This window comes from Loxodonta africana, chromosome X (genome assembly GCF_030014295.1).
Source record: "Loxodonta africana isolate mLoxAfr1 chromosome X, mLoxAfr1.hap2, whole genome shotgun sequence".
Classification (NCBI taxonomy): Eukaryota; Metazoa; Chordata; class Mammalia; order Proboscidea; family Elephantidae; genus Loxodonta; species Loxodonta africana.
This window is the reverse complement of record NC_087369.1, coordinates 77,110,139-77,130,335: the sequence shown is the minus strand read 5'-3', so window position 1 is coordinate 77,130,335 and position 20,197 is coordinate 77,110,139. Positions and strand designations below refer to the sequence as shown.

The window sequence follows — 20,197 nt, the reverse complement described above, 5'->3', positions numbered from 1 at the left end:
AGTGCAGGCCATCTGGGCCTGGTACCTGAGGTCAGCACGGCAGACGTGAGTGAGCCGAGAGTGGCCCAGGCCACAGGGTTCCATGAGGTACTGGGAAGTAAGCATCAGGGCCCTCACCCCTGATTCTGGTACAGGCTGCTCAGGATCCAGCGACTGAGAGACAAGTAGACAACCTCCACGAGGCAGGTCTGAACGCCACATCCTGCGTGGAAGGGACATACACATTTAGATTCCTGGTGCTGGTCCCCACCCTACTTCCCCTGTCCCCAAAGCAACCAACAGAGCACATCAGAGCGGCAGCTGGAGTCCCTCACCGGAGTACCACAAAGTCACGGCAGGGGTGAGGTGCCATGCTATCCGTGACGTAGTGGTACAGCTCCACACCCGGCATCAGGGCTTCCAGAACCTGGGCCCGCAGCAGGTCCTCATCCCAAAGGGCCCGCTCCCGTAGAACACGATGTAGCACCACAGCCGGAGGGGCTGCCACCTCTGTGGAAGCCTTCCACATACGCAGGGGGTGCCCGTCTGGTGCCTGGGGGCCACAAAGGTGGAGGTAGGGGGCAGCTGTCAGGGCTGGAAAATTCCGACTCCACTCTCCCAGTCCAGGCCTCAAACTGTAGGGCCTGGTGCTCCTCTCACTCCAGCCCTGAGAAGGCTGCAGGGCTACTCTGCTGACCCTCTCCAGATGAGGACAGGGGCCATCCCCATTTCCTGTCCTCTCTCTCCTTTCCGGATGTCTGCTTCCCAGCATGCTAAAGAGCACAGAGATGATGGGACACATTCTTAGAGACCTATTAGGCCCTACCATGAAATAGGCACAGTGCTTGGAATTTCTGGAAGTGGGCAGAAAGATAAGATGATGATCATTCTCAAGGAACTCACTGTCTAATGTGGAAGGTAAAACACTTGTACAACAACAAAAGTTGCCATTTATTGAGTGTTTTGTATATGCCAGACACTGTGTGAAGTTCTCACCCTGATCCTATAAGATAGGTTATAGCGTGACCATTTCATACATGGAAAACTTCAAGGCTTGCAATGCTACTAACAATCAGAACCTGAGAAAGCATGTGGCTAGTGCCAGGAGAAAGACAGAAATCACCTCTAGCGTGGGGCATGCCAGAAGGCTCTAAATGGAGGAGGGGCCATATTAAGGTTGGGCTTAAAGTGTAATGCCTGGGGGCTGGTCATTCCAGGCAGCAGGAACAGTGTAAGCAGCAGCACACAGGTGGAAATGCAAGGAGTTCAGCTTGACTGTAGTGCAGGGAGAGATGGGAGTTGAGGCTAGAAAAGTAGGGTCACATCTACAGTGGGCTTTGAAAGGTAATTCTGGCAGGTGGTCCCTGAGAGAAATACCTTGCTTTAATTTGGTTCTTGATTTCTTAAGGGATTTGCTCTGCTGGCTGACATTATCCAAGTATCAGGCACAGCGAGACTGGCAGACAGCTCCTTCCTGGCTCCTGCCTTTGTGTTCTTTGGTCCCCTTCCCCCGCACCATGCTATCTCCCACCCCCATGCCAACCACAGGTGGTGTGGTACTCACCTTCCTGCAAGCCAACTCGGTGTCCTGGGGTCCTGGCATGCTCATCCAGCCCTTGAAGCGTTCAGCAGCATCACGCAGCAGTTCCTGAACACTCTCCTCCATGTAGAGGCTCAGGCTCATTCCAGCAGCTTGGGCCCGCTGCAGCTCAGCCAGGGCTGGACCAGGAGGGCTGAGCTCAGCTGCCGTGTAAGAGCCACACAGCTGCAACACCATGTCTTGGGGCACCTGGGAGTGTACAGACACACCAGGCTGGGGGCCTTGGGGAGCAGGAGAAGGTCAGGGCTCTTCAGTCCTAGAGCCTATGAGGCCTCTGTCAAGTTCATGTTAAGGGGCAGTGGAGAGGCCTGGCTACTGCAGTGAGGTAGGTGAAAAATCTTGTGGGGAAGAGCTGGAAGCAAAGGGTTGAAGAGGATGTGACAAGCCGGGTTCTACCCTTGACTTGAGGTGAAAAGTCAGGCCTGATAGCTCCTCTAGGTCTGGTAATCAGACACCATGGCCTGGAGTTACTTACTCACCTGGAAAAGCTTCTTGCAGTCACTGATCATGTGTGATAGGCCCTGGGTGGCAGCCATATTCTCACTCAGGTCCCTAAGGCCTGGCCGGCCAACCAGCCTGCGTTTGCTTTTGATCCTGGATAGAAGGATCGGGGCGGGGGGTGGCACAAGGGCACAAAACACGTTGGCTAACAGATTGGTTTCCTGCTCCCAGGAAGCCAGCTTTGCAGGCCTGACCAGAAAACAACCTGCAATCTTTTAGAAGGCCCTGTTCCACAGTCTCTGCCAGTCCCTGAGCCCTGAGGATTCTGGCTGGCCTTTGTGGTGGGGCCTGGTACTGCTGTGCCAACTGTCAAGAGCCAAAAGCCCTCTGGGGCCCAACCCCCCACTGCCTGACCCTGACATGCCCTTCCCTGTTTCACCTGGGTGAGGTGCTATCCTTCTTGGAGACATTGAGGTGGAAGATGGAGGGTGCCAGGCACACTGCCAGGTTGCCGGCCGTCATTTGGTTTTCCTCAGCCAAGGCAATGTCACTCAAGAAGTAAAGCAGGGTCTGTAGCACCTCTCGGTTCTCATCAGGCAGCAGCAAGGTGGCAGCTTGTGCTGCTGCCAGCCATTGATCCTTGGGAAGGACTGTGAAGAAGGAATGGCAGAGAGCCCTTCTTATTCCCCTGAGGCTCCAGCAACAAACATACTGCTTCTAGGAAAATGGGAGGTTCACTGGTTCCCAGGGGAGGCAGTGAGAAGAAAGGTAAAAGGTCTACTCTGGGAGGTCAGAGCCCTGGGCACTAGATCGAACTCTGCTAACTTGCAGTGTAACCTTATATAAGTCCTTTCTCTTCCTCAGGACCTCAGTCTACCCTTCCATACAATGGGTTTGGGGAAGTAGAATGTGATCTCTCTCCAAGAGTCTCTCCAACTCTAGATAGTACATGTTCCAATGAGCTCAGAGGCCTGGATGTACTCGCCCACACCAGGCTTATCTTCCACCAACCCTGGGATTCAGGGAGATGGTGAATGGGGCAGGTTGTTGGAAATAGGTGCAGGTAACTTACGTTGGTAGATCTGCAGGAAAGTGGTCGTGAGCTTGCTAGTGAAGATGGGCTCAGGCAGATCCCGGAAATACTGCTTCAGCAGGTCAGCCACATCATAGGCTGACTGACCCTCATAGCAGACATTGTCTGGGGAGGTCTCATTCATTTGACGCAGGTTCTGGATCCTGGACTTCACCCCAGACTTGCGGAAGATGCCCACCTGACCCGTGCAGGGGAGGGAGGGAGAAGGAAGAGATGCGGGCGGGGGGGAGGAGGAGACTGTGAGGCCAGCCCTGGACTGGGTGTCAGGAGTGTAGGCCACTCCAGAGACTTCCAAGCCTGGCAGGCTTCCTGCTGGGTAGAGTAGGAAAGAAATGGCAAAACCAAAGAGAAGGGTTTTCATAGTCTCAGGGCCAGAGAAAAAGATGGCTTTTGTGCAGATGAGGTAGGAAAAGATGGACTGAGGCTAAGGCAGGCTCCTAGAAGACAAGAACTACAAAGCCTGGGCCAGAAGACTCCAGAGCTGGGCAGAAGGCTCCAGCCCTAAGGAGCAGAAGGGAGCTTTGGCTTCATCCTTTCTGGCCTTTCCTCGGATAGGAAAGGTCCCTGGTGGAACATCCTGACCCAGCCAGAAGGCCAAAGCAGTTCCCTTCCCCAACTCCTCAGCCCTGGGCTCCAGCCTTCCCCTTAGTGCCATCTCTCTGCAGGCTCCCCCAGGAGGACTTACCTGGTCCAGGCACTGACTGCGCAAGTAGCGCATGGCTTGCTGAATGCTCTGTGGCAATGGCTGACCTGTGCGCTGCATATGGATGAGGGGTGGAACTCCGAACACGTGCTGGCCCCGGTAGTCTGGGGTCTTGTTCCTTTTCATGAACTTGGGCACTGACCTGTTTAGGGGAGTGACAAGAGGTCAGGAAGGGGGATGGGACAGACCTGGGCAGTCTCGGGAGGCTGAGGAGAAGTGAGCAGAGTTAGAAACATGCCATATCCCTAGACTCAACACACTCATTGAGCATCTGCTTTGGACCCAGCCCTAGGGAGCCACAGAGGAACACAGGGCGCTCTCAATCTGGTTAAGGAGATCATTGTGTCAGCAGGTAGTGACAATGTATGTGGCTAGTAGTAGGCCAAGGACTTAGGGACAGATGCATGAGGGAGGCGAACTATACCTAGCGGGTCAGGGAAGGATTTAGAGAGGAGGTGGTTACTCGGCAGGCTCTTGAGGGATAGGTAGGCATTGTCCCAGAGGAGAAATGGGGAACAGGTAGAAAGAACAGCATGAAGAAAGGCAAAGAGGCAGGAAAAAGGGCACAGCACACTCAGGGAAGGGTGACTAGTCCCACTGGCCTGTAAGGTGGTGCTGCTAGAGGATGGCAGACAACAACAAAGCCAGTAAAATGGGGCAGGGCCAGAACATGAGAGGATCATGATGGGAAGGAATGTGGACTTTAGTCTTTAACCATGGGGAGCCACAGAACGGGGCTTATCAGTAGAGTGACAGCTAAATCCACACTGTAGGACACTCTCGTCAGCAGCAGCGTGGAGGGTGGAGTGGAAAAGGCACAGTTGGAGGACCTAGGGTCCCAAAACACACACCATTCTCACATGTGGCACACATACACATGTGTATTTCATGTGTATCCCCCACAGATAGGCACAAGCCACTCAGAGGCATGCTGACCTCTTGGGCTATGGCACCTCCAGCCTCCTCTGCTGGCTTGTGGGCTCTGGCTGCCTGTACCCACTATCTGGTGCTAACCCTCCCAGGGCCATGGGGTGGGGGCAGGCAGGGGCCCAGGACCTGAATTAGCAGCTCCCCGCCCACCATGGCCCAAGAGCCACTCACCAGACCCAGCCCTGCTTATGGGGCACAGTGTACTTCTCCATGAAGGCGGTGAGCCGCAGCAGTGAGCCCTTATGCAGGAGGTTGATCTGGCCTGCAAACTGGCGGTTGATCTCCAGTGACTCCGAGTTAAGGCTGGGACGGTGAGAGTTCTGGAAGCTGTGCCAACGAAGCTTCCTGGCAAATGTGGATGGGAGAGGGCCAGAGGAGCAGGTTTGGGCAAAACTTAGCAAAGGTTGTGTTCTTCTAGTCTCTTTTTTTCCTCCCGAAAGAAAGAAAATACAGGGAGGTTGGACTAGTCTCCCCACTGCTACTGGGCCTCAGGGTAGAAAAAGCTTAGTCTCAGCTTCTAGATTGACCTAGAAGCCAAGAAGCTCTCAGGGAGGGTGGCACAGAGCTCAGACCAATCTAGTGCCAAGAAGCAGTACCAGCCCCCAACCTATTCTAAGACTGCTGTGGGGAGCTGCTCCAGGAAACCCAGAAGGGCAAAACTAGGGATCAGAGACCATCTCCTCTAACTCCCTCAGTTTACAGATAAGGAAACTGAGACCCAAAGAGGAGTCATAATTTGCTCAAGGTCAAAGCAGTGGCAGGTCCTGAACCTAACTCTCTGGATTCCTGAGTCCTGTGTTCTTTCCACTTCTCTCCAGGGACTGGCTACCTGGAGGAAATCACCCAACCTGCCCCTGGGCCTCATGACTAAGAAATCTGCTTCCCTGAGAGAAAGAGAGACAACAGAGGCTCCTGCCCCAACCCGTACCCTAAACTCCCACCTGCAGGGTCTGGTAAGTGAGGCCCCAACTCCTGAATCACGCCGTTCACGGGGCTCTGATGCCTGGAGCCCAGCTGCAGACCCAGCTGCCTCAGCTTCATTCATGGAGTTCCCGCTACTGTTAAGTTCACTGGAGGAGGCTACAGAGTCAGGAATGGAGTGTCCTTCTTTCACAGACAGGCTAAAGGCCGAAGTGGGTTCCCTGCCTGAATTTATCTCCTGCTCATTGTCCTGGGCTGGGTTCTGGGCCTTGGCCACTGCCCGTGCCACGGTCTCAGCGTCGGCTGAGGCCTGAGCATGAGCTGGGACTACTGTCTGGATGGCGGCCTGGACCTGGGCTGGAAAGTCTCTGTGGGCTGGAGCCTCTGCCTGGGCCAGGGCCTCACCTTGGTCTTCAACCTTAACTGTGGCTATTTCCACTGAAGAAGTGGCCTCCTCTTCTTCTTCCTCTTCCTTCTTGCCATGCCCCAGGTCTGAGTACATGGCCTGAGACCAGAGTTCTACCTGCTGCTGCAACCCCCATACATGCTGGAGGATATCATCTAGGTGGGCATAGCTGCCCTCATTTTCTTCCTCATCTTCAGTCTCAGCCCCAGCCAGTACAGACTCAGCTGGGTACAGCTCTGGTAAGTTGTCATAGGTGCTAGCATGGCTGCCTATTGAGCCACAGGAGCCCCGGCGCCCTTTGTAACCCCAGTGCCTACCTGGCTGCCAGTCTGCCAGGTGGTAGTCATCTTCAGGACACAGACTCTCAATGGACAGGGAGTGAGGGAATGTGCCTGGTTTGTGGTCCCTAGGCACATGCACCAAGCAGTCACTCCAGTGTACCTGCTGAGGATGCTGGAATGTGGCCACGGGCCAGGCCTCCTGAGTCTCAGTGCTACCTCTGCAGGCTGAGGTGGCTGTCTTGTTTTTGGCCCTGTAGAATCCAGCTGAGAGGAAGCCACGGCAACTGCGGAAAGATGAGGCTTTGGCAGCCCTCTCTGAGGTGGTTGAGTTACGCTCGGGCTCTGCTTGTCGACTGCCACCCTTTTCCTTCTTCCTTAGAGACTCGAGGTGCTTGAGGAAGCACCTGGAACTGTGCTTCTTGGCTTTGTCCTGAGGTCGTTCTTGATCCTGGGTGGGGCTGAGGAAGGGCTGGTCACTTTGACTTGGGGTACAGTCTAGCAAGGGCAGGTCCACTGGCTCAGGTGGTAGGCTCACAGTGATGGCTGGCAGGGAGATGGTACTAAGCTCAGTGAGGACACTGTCACAGCTTGAGGTCACCGGCAGGCCAGGGCTTGGTGGGGCCAGAAGGTGAGAGGATCCCACAAGAGACCAGCGTTTGCTTTCCCGCTGGAAAGCCCAGTGGCTGCTGATGGTACAGTGCTCTTCCTCTTCTGAGTCTTCATTCTGGGGAAGGTGCCACAAGGTGGTGTCAGAAAAGCCCATCCCACAAGCCCTTGTTTTTGCTTTAATCTGCCTCCAAACTCTCGGGGAACTTTGAGCTAAGGGCCCCACTTTCTGGTTGAGGAAATGACCTCCCTCTGGGGATGCCAGAGGAAGCTAGTAGTCATAGATGGAGGCCAGATGAATGTTAATGATCATGTAATTAATCTACCCCTACCATTTTACAGGTAGGGAGACTGAGACATGCAAATGAGAAGGGATGTGCCCAAGATCATACAATGACATGCAATAAGTCAGAGCTAAGGCTAGGACCCAGGCCTTTTGACCTTCTGCCCTCAGTAGCCTCCTTAGTCTCTAGGCTGTATGTAGTCTTACACAAGAACCACAGAATGCTAGAACTAGAATGAAATTTTAGATTTTCTAATTCATCTCCTCTTTCGTAAGGTGGGAAAACTGAGGCCCAGCGAGTAGAAGAGGCTTGCTCAAGATCAATCGTAAGTCAGTGGAAGAGTTAGGACCAGGCCCCAGGGGTCTCCTGCTTCCCAGGTCAGGGCTTTGTCAACTTGGCTGCCCCACTGGCTGCAGGTCTCTGGTGGGGAAAGCCCCAGAGGAAACTAATAAAGCCTGTCCTCAGGGAAGGATAGGATCATGACCTTTATTCCAGGGCTATGTACAGACCAAGAGTCTTCTCAATTTCTGCTATCCCAAAACTGCAGAGTTGGAAAGGCCTTTGGAGGCTATTAATTCCTCCCAATTCATAATTCATTGTAGAGATGGGGAAAATGTGGTCGAGAGGGGGAAAGACCTTGTGGGGGTGAGAATGGGGATCCTGACTTCTAAGACCTTTATCTTCCCACTGTATTATTCTGTTTCTGCCCTCTATTCAAGGAACTTTAGCCATCACAGAGCATGGAGAGGAGGCAGATGGATTTTCCTGAGGAAGGGGCCACCAATAGGTCAAATTACTGGTAAACCCAGGAGGAAGAGGTGGGCTGATGGGGGGTGGATAATGCCACGGGCCAGGATATTTACTCCTACACTCTAATCCCTAGACCAGGCTTCACAAAACCCAGTGGCCACGTGGAGCTCCCTACATCCCCGCCTCCAGGTTGGAGCAAGGCATTGCTGCAGGCACTCCAGACTTCTAGGGTATTGGAACTAATTTCCCAAGAGGCTTGCGTATGTCCTAGGTTCCCCATGGTTCCCACGGATCCCACCCCTGCCAGGATTCACCTGCTTGCACTGAAAATGAACCTCTAGTTTCATCGAGGCATAATTGTTCAAGGTCATCAGCCTCCTGCAAAAAGACAAAGCAGTATTTACCCAAGGGTTCCAACCCCCAAAACCTGGAATGGCCTACCAAGATACTCCCAAGACAGAAAAATCTATCCACCACTTCACATGTCCAAGCCATCAAAACTGATCCAAGCCCCGGCGTTCATGAAGGTTCAAGTGCCAGACACAATGCTGGAAAGAGTATGGTCTCTTTCCTCAAAGATATTATAGAGATGGAAGCAAACCACTACAGAGATGGGACTGGTTCAAGAGCAGAGTATTAAACAGAAGGCACAATGGAGACACAGAGGACGAGACAAGGAATTTCTATGAAGGAAGAGGAGTATAGTTAAGAGAAGGCTTCCTAGAAGACAGAAGTGGGATTTTTAGGGAAAGAGAAACTCTTATCCCAGGCTTAGACAGGACACTGTAACAAGGTATAGAGGGAAATGGTCAGTAAACAGACCAGTGTGAGTGTAAGAAGGGTGTGATTGAGGCTGGTAAGATAGATCAAAGCCAGAGTGCAAAGGGCCTCAGGTGTCCTGTTAAAAAAAACTTTGGACTTTCCTCTGTAAGCAGTGGGGAGCCAGTGACAATTTTTAAGCAGAGGAGAGTCTGCTTGGAGCTTTACAAAGCTGACTCTGGTGGCTGTGTAGAGAGGATGGATGGGGGAGGGGAGAGAGAATGCAGAGATTGGAGGCAGGGAAGCCAGTTAGGAGGCTACTGTAATAGATCCATGGAAACCCTGGTGGCGTAGTGGTTAAGTGCTACAGCTGCTAGCCAAAGGGTCAGCAGTTTGAATCCGCCAGGCACTCCTTGGAAACTCTATGGGGCAGTTCTACTCTGTCCTATAGGGTTGCTATGAGTCGGAATCGACTCGACGACACTGGGTTTGGTTTTTTGGTTTGGTAATAGATCCAAGAAGAAGTCATTGTTTGGCCTCAAACAAGGGCCAAGGTGGTGTGAGTTGAGATGGGACAAATCAGAGGAATGTTTAGGGAATATAACTTAAGGGAGAAAAGAATCAAGGTCAGATCTTGGCTTTCTAGCTAGATTGACTAGGTAAGGGTGTCACAGACAGAAAACAGAATGAGTGAGGCCAGTGCAGAAGATGAGCTTGGTTAATATGCTGGACTCCTCCTCTGTTAGAGGGTATAAGGGATTTTTTTCCCATGAGGAAGCCCCAAGCCAAGCCTGCGGCCTGAGGCTCCCCTACCTGCACAGGGCCCCCAGAGAGTCCTCATCCAGAAAACTGTGGTCCTTCTTCACAGAGTCGATATCCAGTGGGAACGAACCTTCTGTATGTCAGAGAGAAGCAAAGATGAGTCCAGGAAAGTAGGTCAGGAACTCAGCCCCAGGATACCTTGAGCTGGAGAGGGGAGGCCAGGGAACGGGGGAAGTAGGGAGCCAAGAGCCAAACATAAAGAAAGAAGCCCAGAGCTAAGAAGGGGGACCTAGAGAGCTCACGGTTGGCAGTCTGGGCAAACGTCAGGGAGAGAACAGGTGGGTTGAGTTGGACGAGAAGATCCCATCAGTCAGCAAAGCAGATCCATGGGTGATGGCAGGCCTGAGGCCTTGGGTGGCTGCCAAGAGCCAACCTGGTATCCCTCAGCCCCTTCAAATCCTGGACTGCTTAGACAGGGAACCTCCTCCTTGGCTCACCCCTCTTGGGGAGGAAGGGAGGGAGGGCAGAAGGGACAGTGTGCAGCCAAAGAATACCTCACTTCCTTCTATTGTCTAGAACAGTGGGAATCCACTCCCTAGGATTCAGGGAGGGGAGAGGAGAGAGGAAGGAACAGGGGAGAGAGAGAATTCAAGAAATCCCACACCACTCTGCCTTACTGGGTTAAACAAGCTGATTTATTCATTTACTAATTCAACTAATATTTATTAGGCATCAACTGTGTGCCAGACACTGTGCAAGACACTGGGGATAAGGCAGAGAACAAGACAAAAGTGACAAAATGATTCCTGTCTTCACAGAGTTCAGACTCTCATGGGGAAGACAGACAATAAACAATGCACTAAACAAAAAGATAATGCAGTTATAAACACTATGAAGGAAATTAGCCAGGGTGACTGGAGTAAAAAGAAGCTGTAGAGTGTGGGGCTATTTGTAGAGTGGGTAATCAGGGAAGGCCTTTCTGAGGAAGTAACTCCTGAGCTGAATTCTGAAGGAAAAGAAGGAGGCAGCCATGCAAAGAGCCTGGAAAGAGCGTTCCCGGCAGGGGTAACATCAAGGTTCCAAGGAGGGAGAAGCTTGGTGTGAACAAATAGTAGAAAGGAGCCTGGAACATACAAAGCAAAGGAGAAAGTAGTAAATACAAGGTGGACCATGCAGAGTCTCATCAGCTAGAGTAAAGCATTTGGGTTTATTTCATCCTGAGGATGCTGAGAAGCCATTGGAGGGTTTGTAGCAGAGGAGTGATGTGACACACCTATGGTGAACAGGATCTCTCTGGCTGCTGTGTAGAGAACAGACTACAGGAGGGCAAAAGTGGAAGCAGGGAGGCTGGGCAGGAGCCTAGCGTACTAGTCCAGGTGAGTGGTGATGACCAGGGGGTAGCAGTGGAGGTGGTGAGAAGTGGATAGATTAAAGATATATTTTGAAGGGAGATGGTACTTGATGATGGGTTAGATATGTGGGGATGAGGGAAAAGAGGAATTAAGAATGATTCCTGGCTATGTGGCTTGAGCAAGTGAGTGGCCAGTGGTGCCATCTACTGGAACAGGGAACATGAGGAAGGGCACGTTTATGGGGAGGCAACCATCAGGAGCTTGGTTTTAGACATGTTAAATCTGAGATGCTTGTTGGATATCTGAGCAGAGATGTTGAATTGGCAGTTGAAGTGAGGTCTGGACATATTTGGAAGTCATCAGAATGTAGAGGACACTTGAATGAGGATCCCATGGGAAAGAAATGTTGAGAGAGAAGAGGGCCCAGGATTGAGTCCTGGGACACTCCAACATTAGACATCAGCTAGAGGAAGTACAGTCAGCTAAGGAGACTGAGAAGTAGCAGCCAGAGGCAATCCCAGCCAGGAGAGGGGGTTGTCTCAGCAGCCAAAGGAAGGAGTGGCCGGCTGCACTGAATGCTGTTGAAAAATTGAGTAAGACAAGGACTGGGAGTGGCCACTGAATGTGACCACGTGCAGCTTGACAAGGACTGTCTTATTGGTGAGGTAGGGATAAAGCCAGGGTGCAGTGGGGTGTAAGAAGAAGAGGGGAAGTGGAAACAGCAAGTGTGAAAAGCTCTAAAGAAAAGAAGAAAAATGAAGAAACAGATATGAGGCCATTGCTGCAGGTAAGACAAGGTTAAGGCGGGGCCACCAGGGTGCACATCTCCAAGAGGCTCCCTTCACACTGTATCTATGCAAATACCATCCTTAGAGGTTGCACAAAGCAGTGACCCTGGTCAAGAGAAAGTACTTTAATATGTGGGAAACACTAGAGCCTGTAGAAGCTGATCCAGTAGAGACATGATGATGTAGGAAATAGTGGTTGTAACTAAAAACCCAAAGTCCTTGAGAATTTTTTTGAGCAGAACCAGGATACACAGCTTCTTGTGTGGTAGGAGGAAACAAACAAAAAAACCCATTGCCATCGAGTCGATTCCGACTCATAGCAACCCCGTAGGACAGAGTAGAACTGCCCCATAAGGGTTTCCAAGGAGCAGCTGGTGGATTCAGACTGCCAACCTTTTGATTAGCGGCCAAGTGCTTAACCACTGTGGCACCAGGGCTCCTGTGGTAGGAGAAAGGATTTGATTTGCCCCATTTTATGGATGAAAAATTGAGCATTAATACTGTATGATTCCAACTATATGACACTCTGGAAAAAGTAAAGCTCTAAAAAAAAGAGACACTAAAAATAGTGGTTGCAGGGATTGAGGGGAAGGAGGTGAGGGGTGAATAGATGGAGCACAGGGGCTTTTTAGGGCAGTGAAACTGATCTGTATGATACTGCAATAGTGGGTACATGACATTATGCGTTTGTCAAAACCCATAGGCCTGTACAACACAAGGAGTGAACCCTAATGAAAACTACGGATTTTAGATAATAATAATGTATCAGTGACAACCCTGGTGGCATAATGGTTAAGTGCTATGGCTGCTAACCAAGAGGTCAGCAGTTGGAATCCGCCAGGCACTCCTTGGAAACCACATGGGGCAGTTCTACTCTGTCCTATAGGGTCGCTATGAGTCGGAATTGACTCTATGGCAGTGGGTTTTTGGGTAATGTGTCAATATTGGTTCATCAATTGCAACAAACAAAAGGCAAGATGTTAATAACAGGATAAATTGTACACAGAAGAGAGGGAGGACTTTCTGCATAATTTTTCTGTAAAGCTAAAACTGCTCTAAAAAATAAAATCTATTTAAAAAAAACCCTGAGATATGGAAAGTTTTGGGGGTGGGAGGAACAACTGAGTAGCCTTACCTTCAAAAAGCTGAGCATACTGAGGGAATCCTGTTGCTCGGAGCCACTCACATGCTTTTTTGGTCTCGACTTCTGAAACAGAAAGGGGAAGAGAAACACGTGGAGAAATGGGGTTAACAGGATGCATGTATGTTGCCTCATCTTTGCTCCCCAAGCCCTGCCTCCTGTCTGTCCAGGTCACAGCCTTCTTGAGCCTCATGCCTCTTTCCCTGCCCATTTTGAACTCCCTCTCCCTTCTCGGCCCCCTGGCCAAGAACATAACCCACCACTGTCAGCAACTCCCAGGAATGTCCCAGGTCAAGGAGTACTGCTGGGATACGAAGCCACAGCTCTGTCCTCCACCCCCCACCGAACCCTCCCAGGGAGCCATCCTCTTCCAAGTCCCTGGGTAGATCATCCTAGCACAGCTAGGACATACAAAATGTTAAACGATTATTATTATTCTTTCTCTCATTATCATCCCTAACTCTCTGTAGCACTTTGTTAACCAAATCTTATTTAATATATACGACAACCTGTATATCAGTTTTAGATATACAAACTGAGGCTCAGAAAGGAAGTGACCTGTCTACAGTCTCACAGTTGAAGAAGCAGCACAGTCCTGGGTTGGAGTCCAAGCTTGGCTGGACTCCAATCCCGGGGTTCCTGCCCTTCTGACGTAGCAGCTTACCCAGTGCTCTTCTTCCCCTACTACTTATCCAATTCCACCCCTCGCTCCCCAGAGAGGTTTCCAGGACTGCCCCAGCTCTCCCTAGTGGCACTGCCAATTTGTAGCACCACCCAGTGTTGAATGTCATGCTGACACAGCTCTGGCCTCTGGGAGTCTTGCATGGCAGTGGCTGGTGGGCCTCCCACCTCTACCCAGGAAGTGCCTGGCACAGGGCTGGACATCCTTACCTGCCTCAGTGGGAATGTGCAGCTTGACTGCAGCCACAAAGGCGGCCCTCTTAGGATAGGCCGAATACCAGGAGCAAAGACCTGAGACTGCCCAGGCAGCTATTTGCTCCCCACCCAGGTGGTGCCAGGGAGGAGAGGGGCTAGAACCATAGGACCTGAAATCGCAGCAGGGACTGCTGGCCTCAGCAGGGCTGCTCTGGAGATACAGTCCTGCCCCCAACATTTCCTCCACTTCCTTAGTGCCTGTGGTTGGCTGGCCCCGCTGACCAGAGGACTCCAAGGAGACTGGTGGGGCTTTTCCAAGACAGGAAGAACTCTTTCTTCCCAGTGTTCTCCCACAAGGAAATCCAGGATGACATCCTGGCAGCCAGGACTGATAAGATAAAGGACAAAACAGTGCAGAGATGCTGGGTAGGTAGACACTGGGAGGGAAGAGTGAGGGAGGGCGGAACCCTGTCAAAAAGATAATAGATTCCTCAAGAGTCACACACTGATGACAATTTTAGGGTGAGAAGAGAAATGTCTGCAGCCCCCAGGCCCCCGGAAGTTTACAGGGCAAAAGGAGTGGCGTTGGGATGAACATCTGTGCATCTCAGCGACTGTACGTACTGTATAGGGTGGGTACCAGCATCTGTCTCTGCATATAGTTATAGCCAAGTTTGCTCATGTCCACGATCCATGCAGGTTAGTGTGGGATCGTGCATCTGGTTCTATCCACAAGCAACTCCATCTGCTCAGGCATGTGTATGCACGTACACACACATGCACATACACACACACGTTTGCTCACATATTCACTCCGCTATCTGGGCATGTCTCTGTGTAGCTGACACAGGCAGGAGCAATATGTATGTGGTCAGGAATGTACACCAGTGCATGTGTGTGTGTGTGTGTGTGTGTGAGGGTGTATCTGCAGCTATGCTGACTTCTCTTTAGGACTGCCCACCTGAGCAGGCGTCATCTCTTCATTAGACAAGTCTTTCCTGAGCCCCTACTGCAGAGGTGGATTATTCAATAAGCAAGGTAAGCACAGGCTTATTCATGCTTACTTACTAATCTGTGGTCAACAATTTCACCTTTTTTTCACCACATCAAATATTTTCCTTCTAAGTATGGCTGGCATTTGTCTCTTTCCCAACCCCAGAGCACCTTCCTACAGAATCAAAAAGCCTCTTTTCAAATTTACAGTCCCTGACAGGGACAGATGACTTAGTAAGCAAGGTAAGCATGGGTTCATTTGTGCTTACTTACTAATTTGTAGTGAACAATTTCACACGGGTTTCACTTTGATATGTGATTAGTAAGTAAGCACAAGTAAGCCTGTGCTTACCTTGCTTATTGGATAATCTGCCCCTGCCCTCCTGTGTGCCAGGTATTCTTTTAGGGGGTTGACAGGTTCGTGAGGGAGGCAGACAAGTAAACAGACAATATGCTGTGATAAGACAATGCACAATACATTCCATAACCAAAATGTGATAAGGAGTTAGTGACAGAGGTTAGCATGGAGACTGCAGGACACAGTCTGAGGGAGAGGACATCTGTACCTGGACCTCGATTTGCAAAGCCAGCTCCAGATCCCAGGGCTCCTGGATCCTAACCCACAGCTTTTTCTGGAAAGGAATTTATGTGTATGTGTTTTATGTTAATGCAACTTTTTAACCTATGGTAAAGATCTAGAAATCACTAGGACGATTGAGAGGCCCTAGCAAATGTTTGTTACAGAACAGACCAGCTAGCATTACTTCTGCTCTTGCCCTACCACAGCCCAGCTGGCAGGGGGCAATGGAGGTCTGGGAAAGGATCCAAGTTTCTAGGCCAGTGGCAGTCTGGGTAATGTGGTAAGACCAGCCCCGGAGGACTTATGCAGGCCGAGGGAGCATTTGAAAGACAATGGCCCTTCCCCATCCTCAGTGCCCCTCCTGGCAGCCAGCTCTACTTTGCTGTCATTAAGACAAAAAAGGGGGCGCCAAAGGATGGACTGGGTCAGAATTTCCAGAGAGGCAGGCCCAGGAGGAGACAGTGACCCCTAAGGTTCACAAGTCTGGTATGGCCACCCCAGGCAGGGGAGCCAATCCCCAGGGATTGCCTGCATGCCATAAGCAAACGAACAAACAAACAAAAACACTTGCAATTGAATTGATTCCTACTCATGGCAACACCATGTGTGTTAGAGTAGAACTACATTTCATAGTTTTCATGGCTGTGATTTTTCGGAAGCAGATTACCAGGTCTTTCTTCTGAGGCGCCTCTGAGTGAGCTCCAACCACCAAACTTATGGTTAGTAGACGCACGCGTAACAGTTTTTGTCACCCTGGAGCTCCTTGAAATCTCGCTTCCGCTCTCAGTCACTTTTGGCAGAACACAGAGGAGGAGCGATAAGGAGAGAGGCACCTCCCACTCTTACTCCTGTTCTCCTTCCTAAGCCTGAAGGAGGTAACAGACTGAAGTAATCCGCCCCCCAATCCTATTTCTCACACATCTGCACCAAGCCACAGAGCCCATGGGGGGCAGTGCCGACAGCCTGTCTGCTACCCTAATGCTAGGCAGTGGCCCTGGCAAGGGTTAGTAGGAAGGGGACTAGCTCACTCCGGTGAGCCCCAAGCTCTTTGATTCCTGTGTAAAGAGCCCTAACTCCTCCCTAGTCAAAGAGCGCTCCCTGTACTAGCAGCATCAGGATCACCTGGGAGCTTGTCAGAAATGCAGACTCCCAGGTGCCACCTCAGAGCTACTGAATCAGAATCTACAACTGACAAGATCCTCAGGTGATTTGAATGCACATTAAAGTTTGAGAAGTGCTGGCCTAAATTACCATGTGGCTTAGCGAATTTCAACCTTGGATGCACATTAGAAACATCTAGAGACCTTTTTAAAAATACCAATGCCGGGGGCTCCATCCCCAGAGACTGATTTAATTGGTCTATGGTGGGTTACTTCATGTCAGTATTTTTTTTTAAGCTACAGTATTGGGCATACTGAGGCCTGAGGGGCTTTTCCAAGGTCACAGAGAGTTAAGTGTCACAGCTGAGACTATAATCCTGATCTTTTAATTCCATGTCCAGCAGCACTCTTTTCCATTGCATTGTGCCACCTGCCCTCAGATACCCTGCAAGTAAGGGTCTTGGTATTCAGCTACATTTCAGGGGCAAGGATGGTTTTTAAAACAAGAGCTAACTTAAGGGAAAGCTCAGCCTTGATGACTTAGATTCAAATATCCAACTCCAGGGCCCCCAACCTTTTTCTGCCCTTGTGGCCTAGTACAATATCAGGCCTGGGTTCAAATCCTGGCACTGCCAGTCACTAGCTCTTTGACTTTTGGCAAGTTGCTTAACCTTTCTAAGCCTCAGTTTCCTCCTCTGTAAAATGGGGGTAAGAGCATCTACTTCTTATAGCTCTTGTGAGCATTACATAAAATACTGGAGAGAGTATGGCACATAGTACCAAGCATTCAGCAAGTGAGTTCCCGTCCCACTCCTATTCTGCAGGGTCCCTAGGAAAAAGAGAAAACTGGAGAAAGAGGCCAGGCTAGTGTTCCCTTCTGGGTCTGGACAATGGCTGTCTCCATGCCACTGTCAAAATTGGAGCCAAATGTCTCAGGGAAGTGGGGCCAGGAGGCAGAAATTTTAAAGAGGCTGCAATATCTCCAGAAATCCTGGTGGTGTAGTGGTTAAGTGCTATGGCTGCTAACCAAGAGGTCGGTAGTTTGAATCCACCAGGCATTCCTTGGAAACTCTATCAGGCAGTTCTACTCTGTCCTATAGGGTCGCTATGAGTCAGAATCCACTCTACGGCAGTGGATTTGGTTTTTTTTTTTTTTGGTGTGAAATATCTCCAAAGGACAAAGCAAAGGAGTTTGAAGACAAGGTTACTGACTAAATTGCCAAGCAGCCCTCCCTAGCAGGAATCTAGAGAATGTAATGGGTTATTACAGAACAGGATGTCAGGGACATTGCCTCCCAACAATATACCACCTCATAGAAGGCTGGGAGGCCCCAATGCTTCCAGATGGAACAGTCAGAGACCTCTGTCATGGTGATTAAGGGCTGAGCTAAGGTGCTTTGCCTTCGTTCCTCCCACCCATCCCAGCCTGCCCAAGCTGGGGTCAACAGTGACAACCTCAGCCTCAGTAGAATCAATTCGCCTGGGGCTGGGGCCTGAATAGCTGGACTAAGGATTGGCTCACACGCTCAGCAGGGAGAGTGACGCCAGGCAGGCCAAGGCGACTGATGTAGGAATGTCTGTGGCCTCTGGCCCGCCTGTGTCCAGATGTGCAGATCCCAGGGCATAGCTGTCAGTGATTTCAACCTGTATTCTGCAGGCTTGGCCAAGGCTAGGGTGATGTGCCAGGACAGGTCAGGAACATCACCCAATAGGCACAAGCTGTATTCTACTGAAATTTAAGCCCAGACAATCTCTCTGGGGAGAGACCCAGCTGATATGAGCCGTAAGAGTCAGCGGAGAACTTTGGAGAGTGGCGTCTGGGGTCTTAAACGCTAGCAAGTGAGCATCTAAGATGCATCAATTGGTCTCAACCCACCTGAACAAAGGAGAATGAAGAACACCAAAGACACAAGGTAATTACGAGCCCAAGAGACAGAAAGGGCCACATAAACCAGAGACTACATCAGCCTGAGACCAGGAGAGATAGATGGTACCTGGCTACAACCAATGACTGCCCTGACAGGGAACACAACAGAGAACCCCTGAGGGAGCAGGAGAGCAGTGGGATCCTGACCCCAAATTCTGGTAAAAAGACCAGACTTAATGGTCTGACTGAGACTAGAAGGACCCCGGAGGTCAGGGTCCCAGACCTTCTGTTAGCCCAAGACAGGAGCCATTTCCAAAGCCAACTCTTCAGACAGGGATTGGACTGGACTATGGGATAGAAAAAGATACTGGTGAAGAGTGAGCTTCTTGGATCAAGTAGACACATGAGATTATATGGGCATCTCCTGTCTGGAGGGGAGATGAGAGGGCAGAGGGGGTCAGAAGCTGGATGAATGGACACAAAAATAGAGAGTGGAGAGGAGTATGCTGTCTCACTAGGGAGAGAGCAACTAAGAGTATATAGCAAGGTGTATATAAATTTTTGTATGAGAGACTGACTTGATTCGTAAACTTTCACTTAAAGCACAATAAAAATTAAAAAAAAAAGAGTCAGGGAACAGGCACATTAGAAAGCTCCAGAGTCAAATCAGGCCTCAGGGCCAGACCCACAGGTCTCCTGGAGGGAGTCTCAACGCAGGAATGGCTGAGCAGCAGTGGATGGTTTCGGAAATCAATGACAATATCTGATCCTACGTATATGTAGGCCACATACCAAGAATGACCAATGATGATAACTAAGTTGGAGAAAAAGCTTTCTGCAATCAAGTCGGCTCCCCTTCTTGCTTAGGGAACTTGCTTCATTTTCTGAGCCTTGGTTTCCAAATCTGTACAGCGGGGATTAACAACTTTCCTGCCTACCTCCCAGGTTAGTGTACGGATTAGATCGGGCTTTTTTGTAGTTTTGAAAATGGCCATATGAAAGTTAAAATTAGAAAGGGCTTTTTATTAAATAATTTGTTATTTAATAAAATACTCGACAATTTCTACATGTACAATTCAGTGACATTGATTGCATTCTTCAAGTTGTGCAACCATTCTCACCCTCCTTTTTTGAGTTGTTTCTTCCCATTAACATAAACTTACTGCCCCCTAAGCTTCCTATCTAAACTTTGAAGTTGCTGTTGTCAGTTCAATCTCATATATACAGTTCTTAAAAGAGCACAATGCTCAAGGCAGACATTCTTTACTAGTTAAGCTAAATTATTGTTTGGTTTTGAGAAGATTTCAGGGGATATTTTTGGTTTAAGTTTTAATGATATCTCAGGGAAATAGTTTTGGGGGATCGTCCAGCCTCCATGGCTCTAGAAATTCTGGATTCCATGAGATTTTGAAATTCTGTTCTACATTTTCTCCCTTTTGATCAGGATTCTTCTATAGAATCTTTGATCAAAACATTAAGTAATGGTAGCCATGCACAATCCAGCTCTTCCGGTCTTATGGCAAAGGAGGCGGTTGTTCTTGGAGGCAATTAGCCACACATTCCATTTCCTCCTCCTATTTTTGACTCTCCTTCTTCCTCTGTTGCTCCAGGCAACTGGAGACCAATTCTTGTGCCTTGGAAGGCTGCTTGCAAGCTTTTAAGACCCTGGACTTGAAAGCAGTGACACAAACAGACATATGTACACCAATGTTCATTGCAGCATTATTCGCAATAGATGAAAGGTGGGAATAACCTAAATGCCCATCAACAGATCAATGGATAAACAAAATGTGGTACATGCATACAATGGACTACTACTCAGCTAGAAAGAGAAATGAAGTCTTGATAAGTGCTACAACACAGATGGAGCTTGAAGACATTGCGCTGAGTGAAATAAGTCAATCACAAAAGGACATATTTTATATGACTTCACTTATATAAAAAAGACAAGAACAGACAAATGTATAGAAACCAAAGTTTATTAG

General features: G+C 49.8%; 1 protein-coding gene across 4 annotated transcripts in view; it reads right to left on the bottom strand.

The window, feature by feature from the left end:
* Nucleotides 1-20,197, bottom strand: part of STARD8 (StAR related lipid transfer domain containing 8) — a 47,759-nt gene that overhangs the window by 9,699 nt on the left and 17,863 nt on the right. Inside the window, exons 2-13 of one of the 4 annotated variants that reach the window (XM_023551454.2) lie at nt 12,791-12,862; nt 9,567-9,648; nt 8,309-8,372; nt 5,688-7,078; nt 4,918-5,091; nt 3,799-3,958; nt 3,093-3,291; nt 2,460-2,670; nt 2,059-2,173; nt 1,544-1,768; nt 315-532; nt 118-202 (exon numbers count right to left, since the gene is read on the bottom strand). In XM_023551454.2, coding sequence (XP_023407222.2) covers nt 118-202; nt 315-532; nt 1,544-1,768; nt 2,059-2,173; nt 2,460-2,670; nt 3,093-3,291; nt 3,799-3,958; nt 4,918-5,091; nt 5,688-7,078; nt 8,309-8,372; nt 9,567-9,648; nt 12,791-12,862 — 2,996 coding nt within the window. Of the gene's footprint in view, nt 1-25; nt 203-314; nt 533-1,543; nt 1,769-2,058; nt 2,174-2,459; nt 2,671-3,092; nt 3,292-3,798; nt 3,959-4,917; nt 5,092-5,687; nt 7,079-8,308; nt 8,373-9,566; nt 9,649-12,790; nt 12,863-15,231; nt 15,249-20,197 lie in introns of those variants that run through there. The other 3 variants (XM_010592736.3, XM_064278401.1, XM_023551455.2) reach the window with 3 other exon arrangements.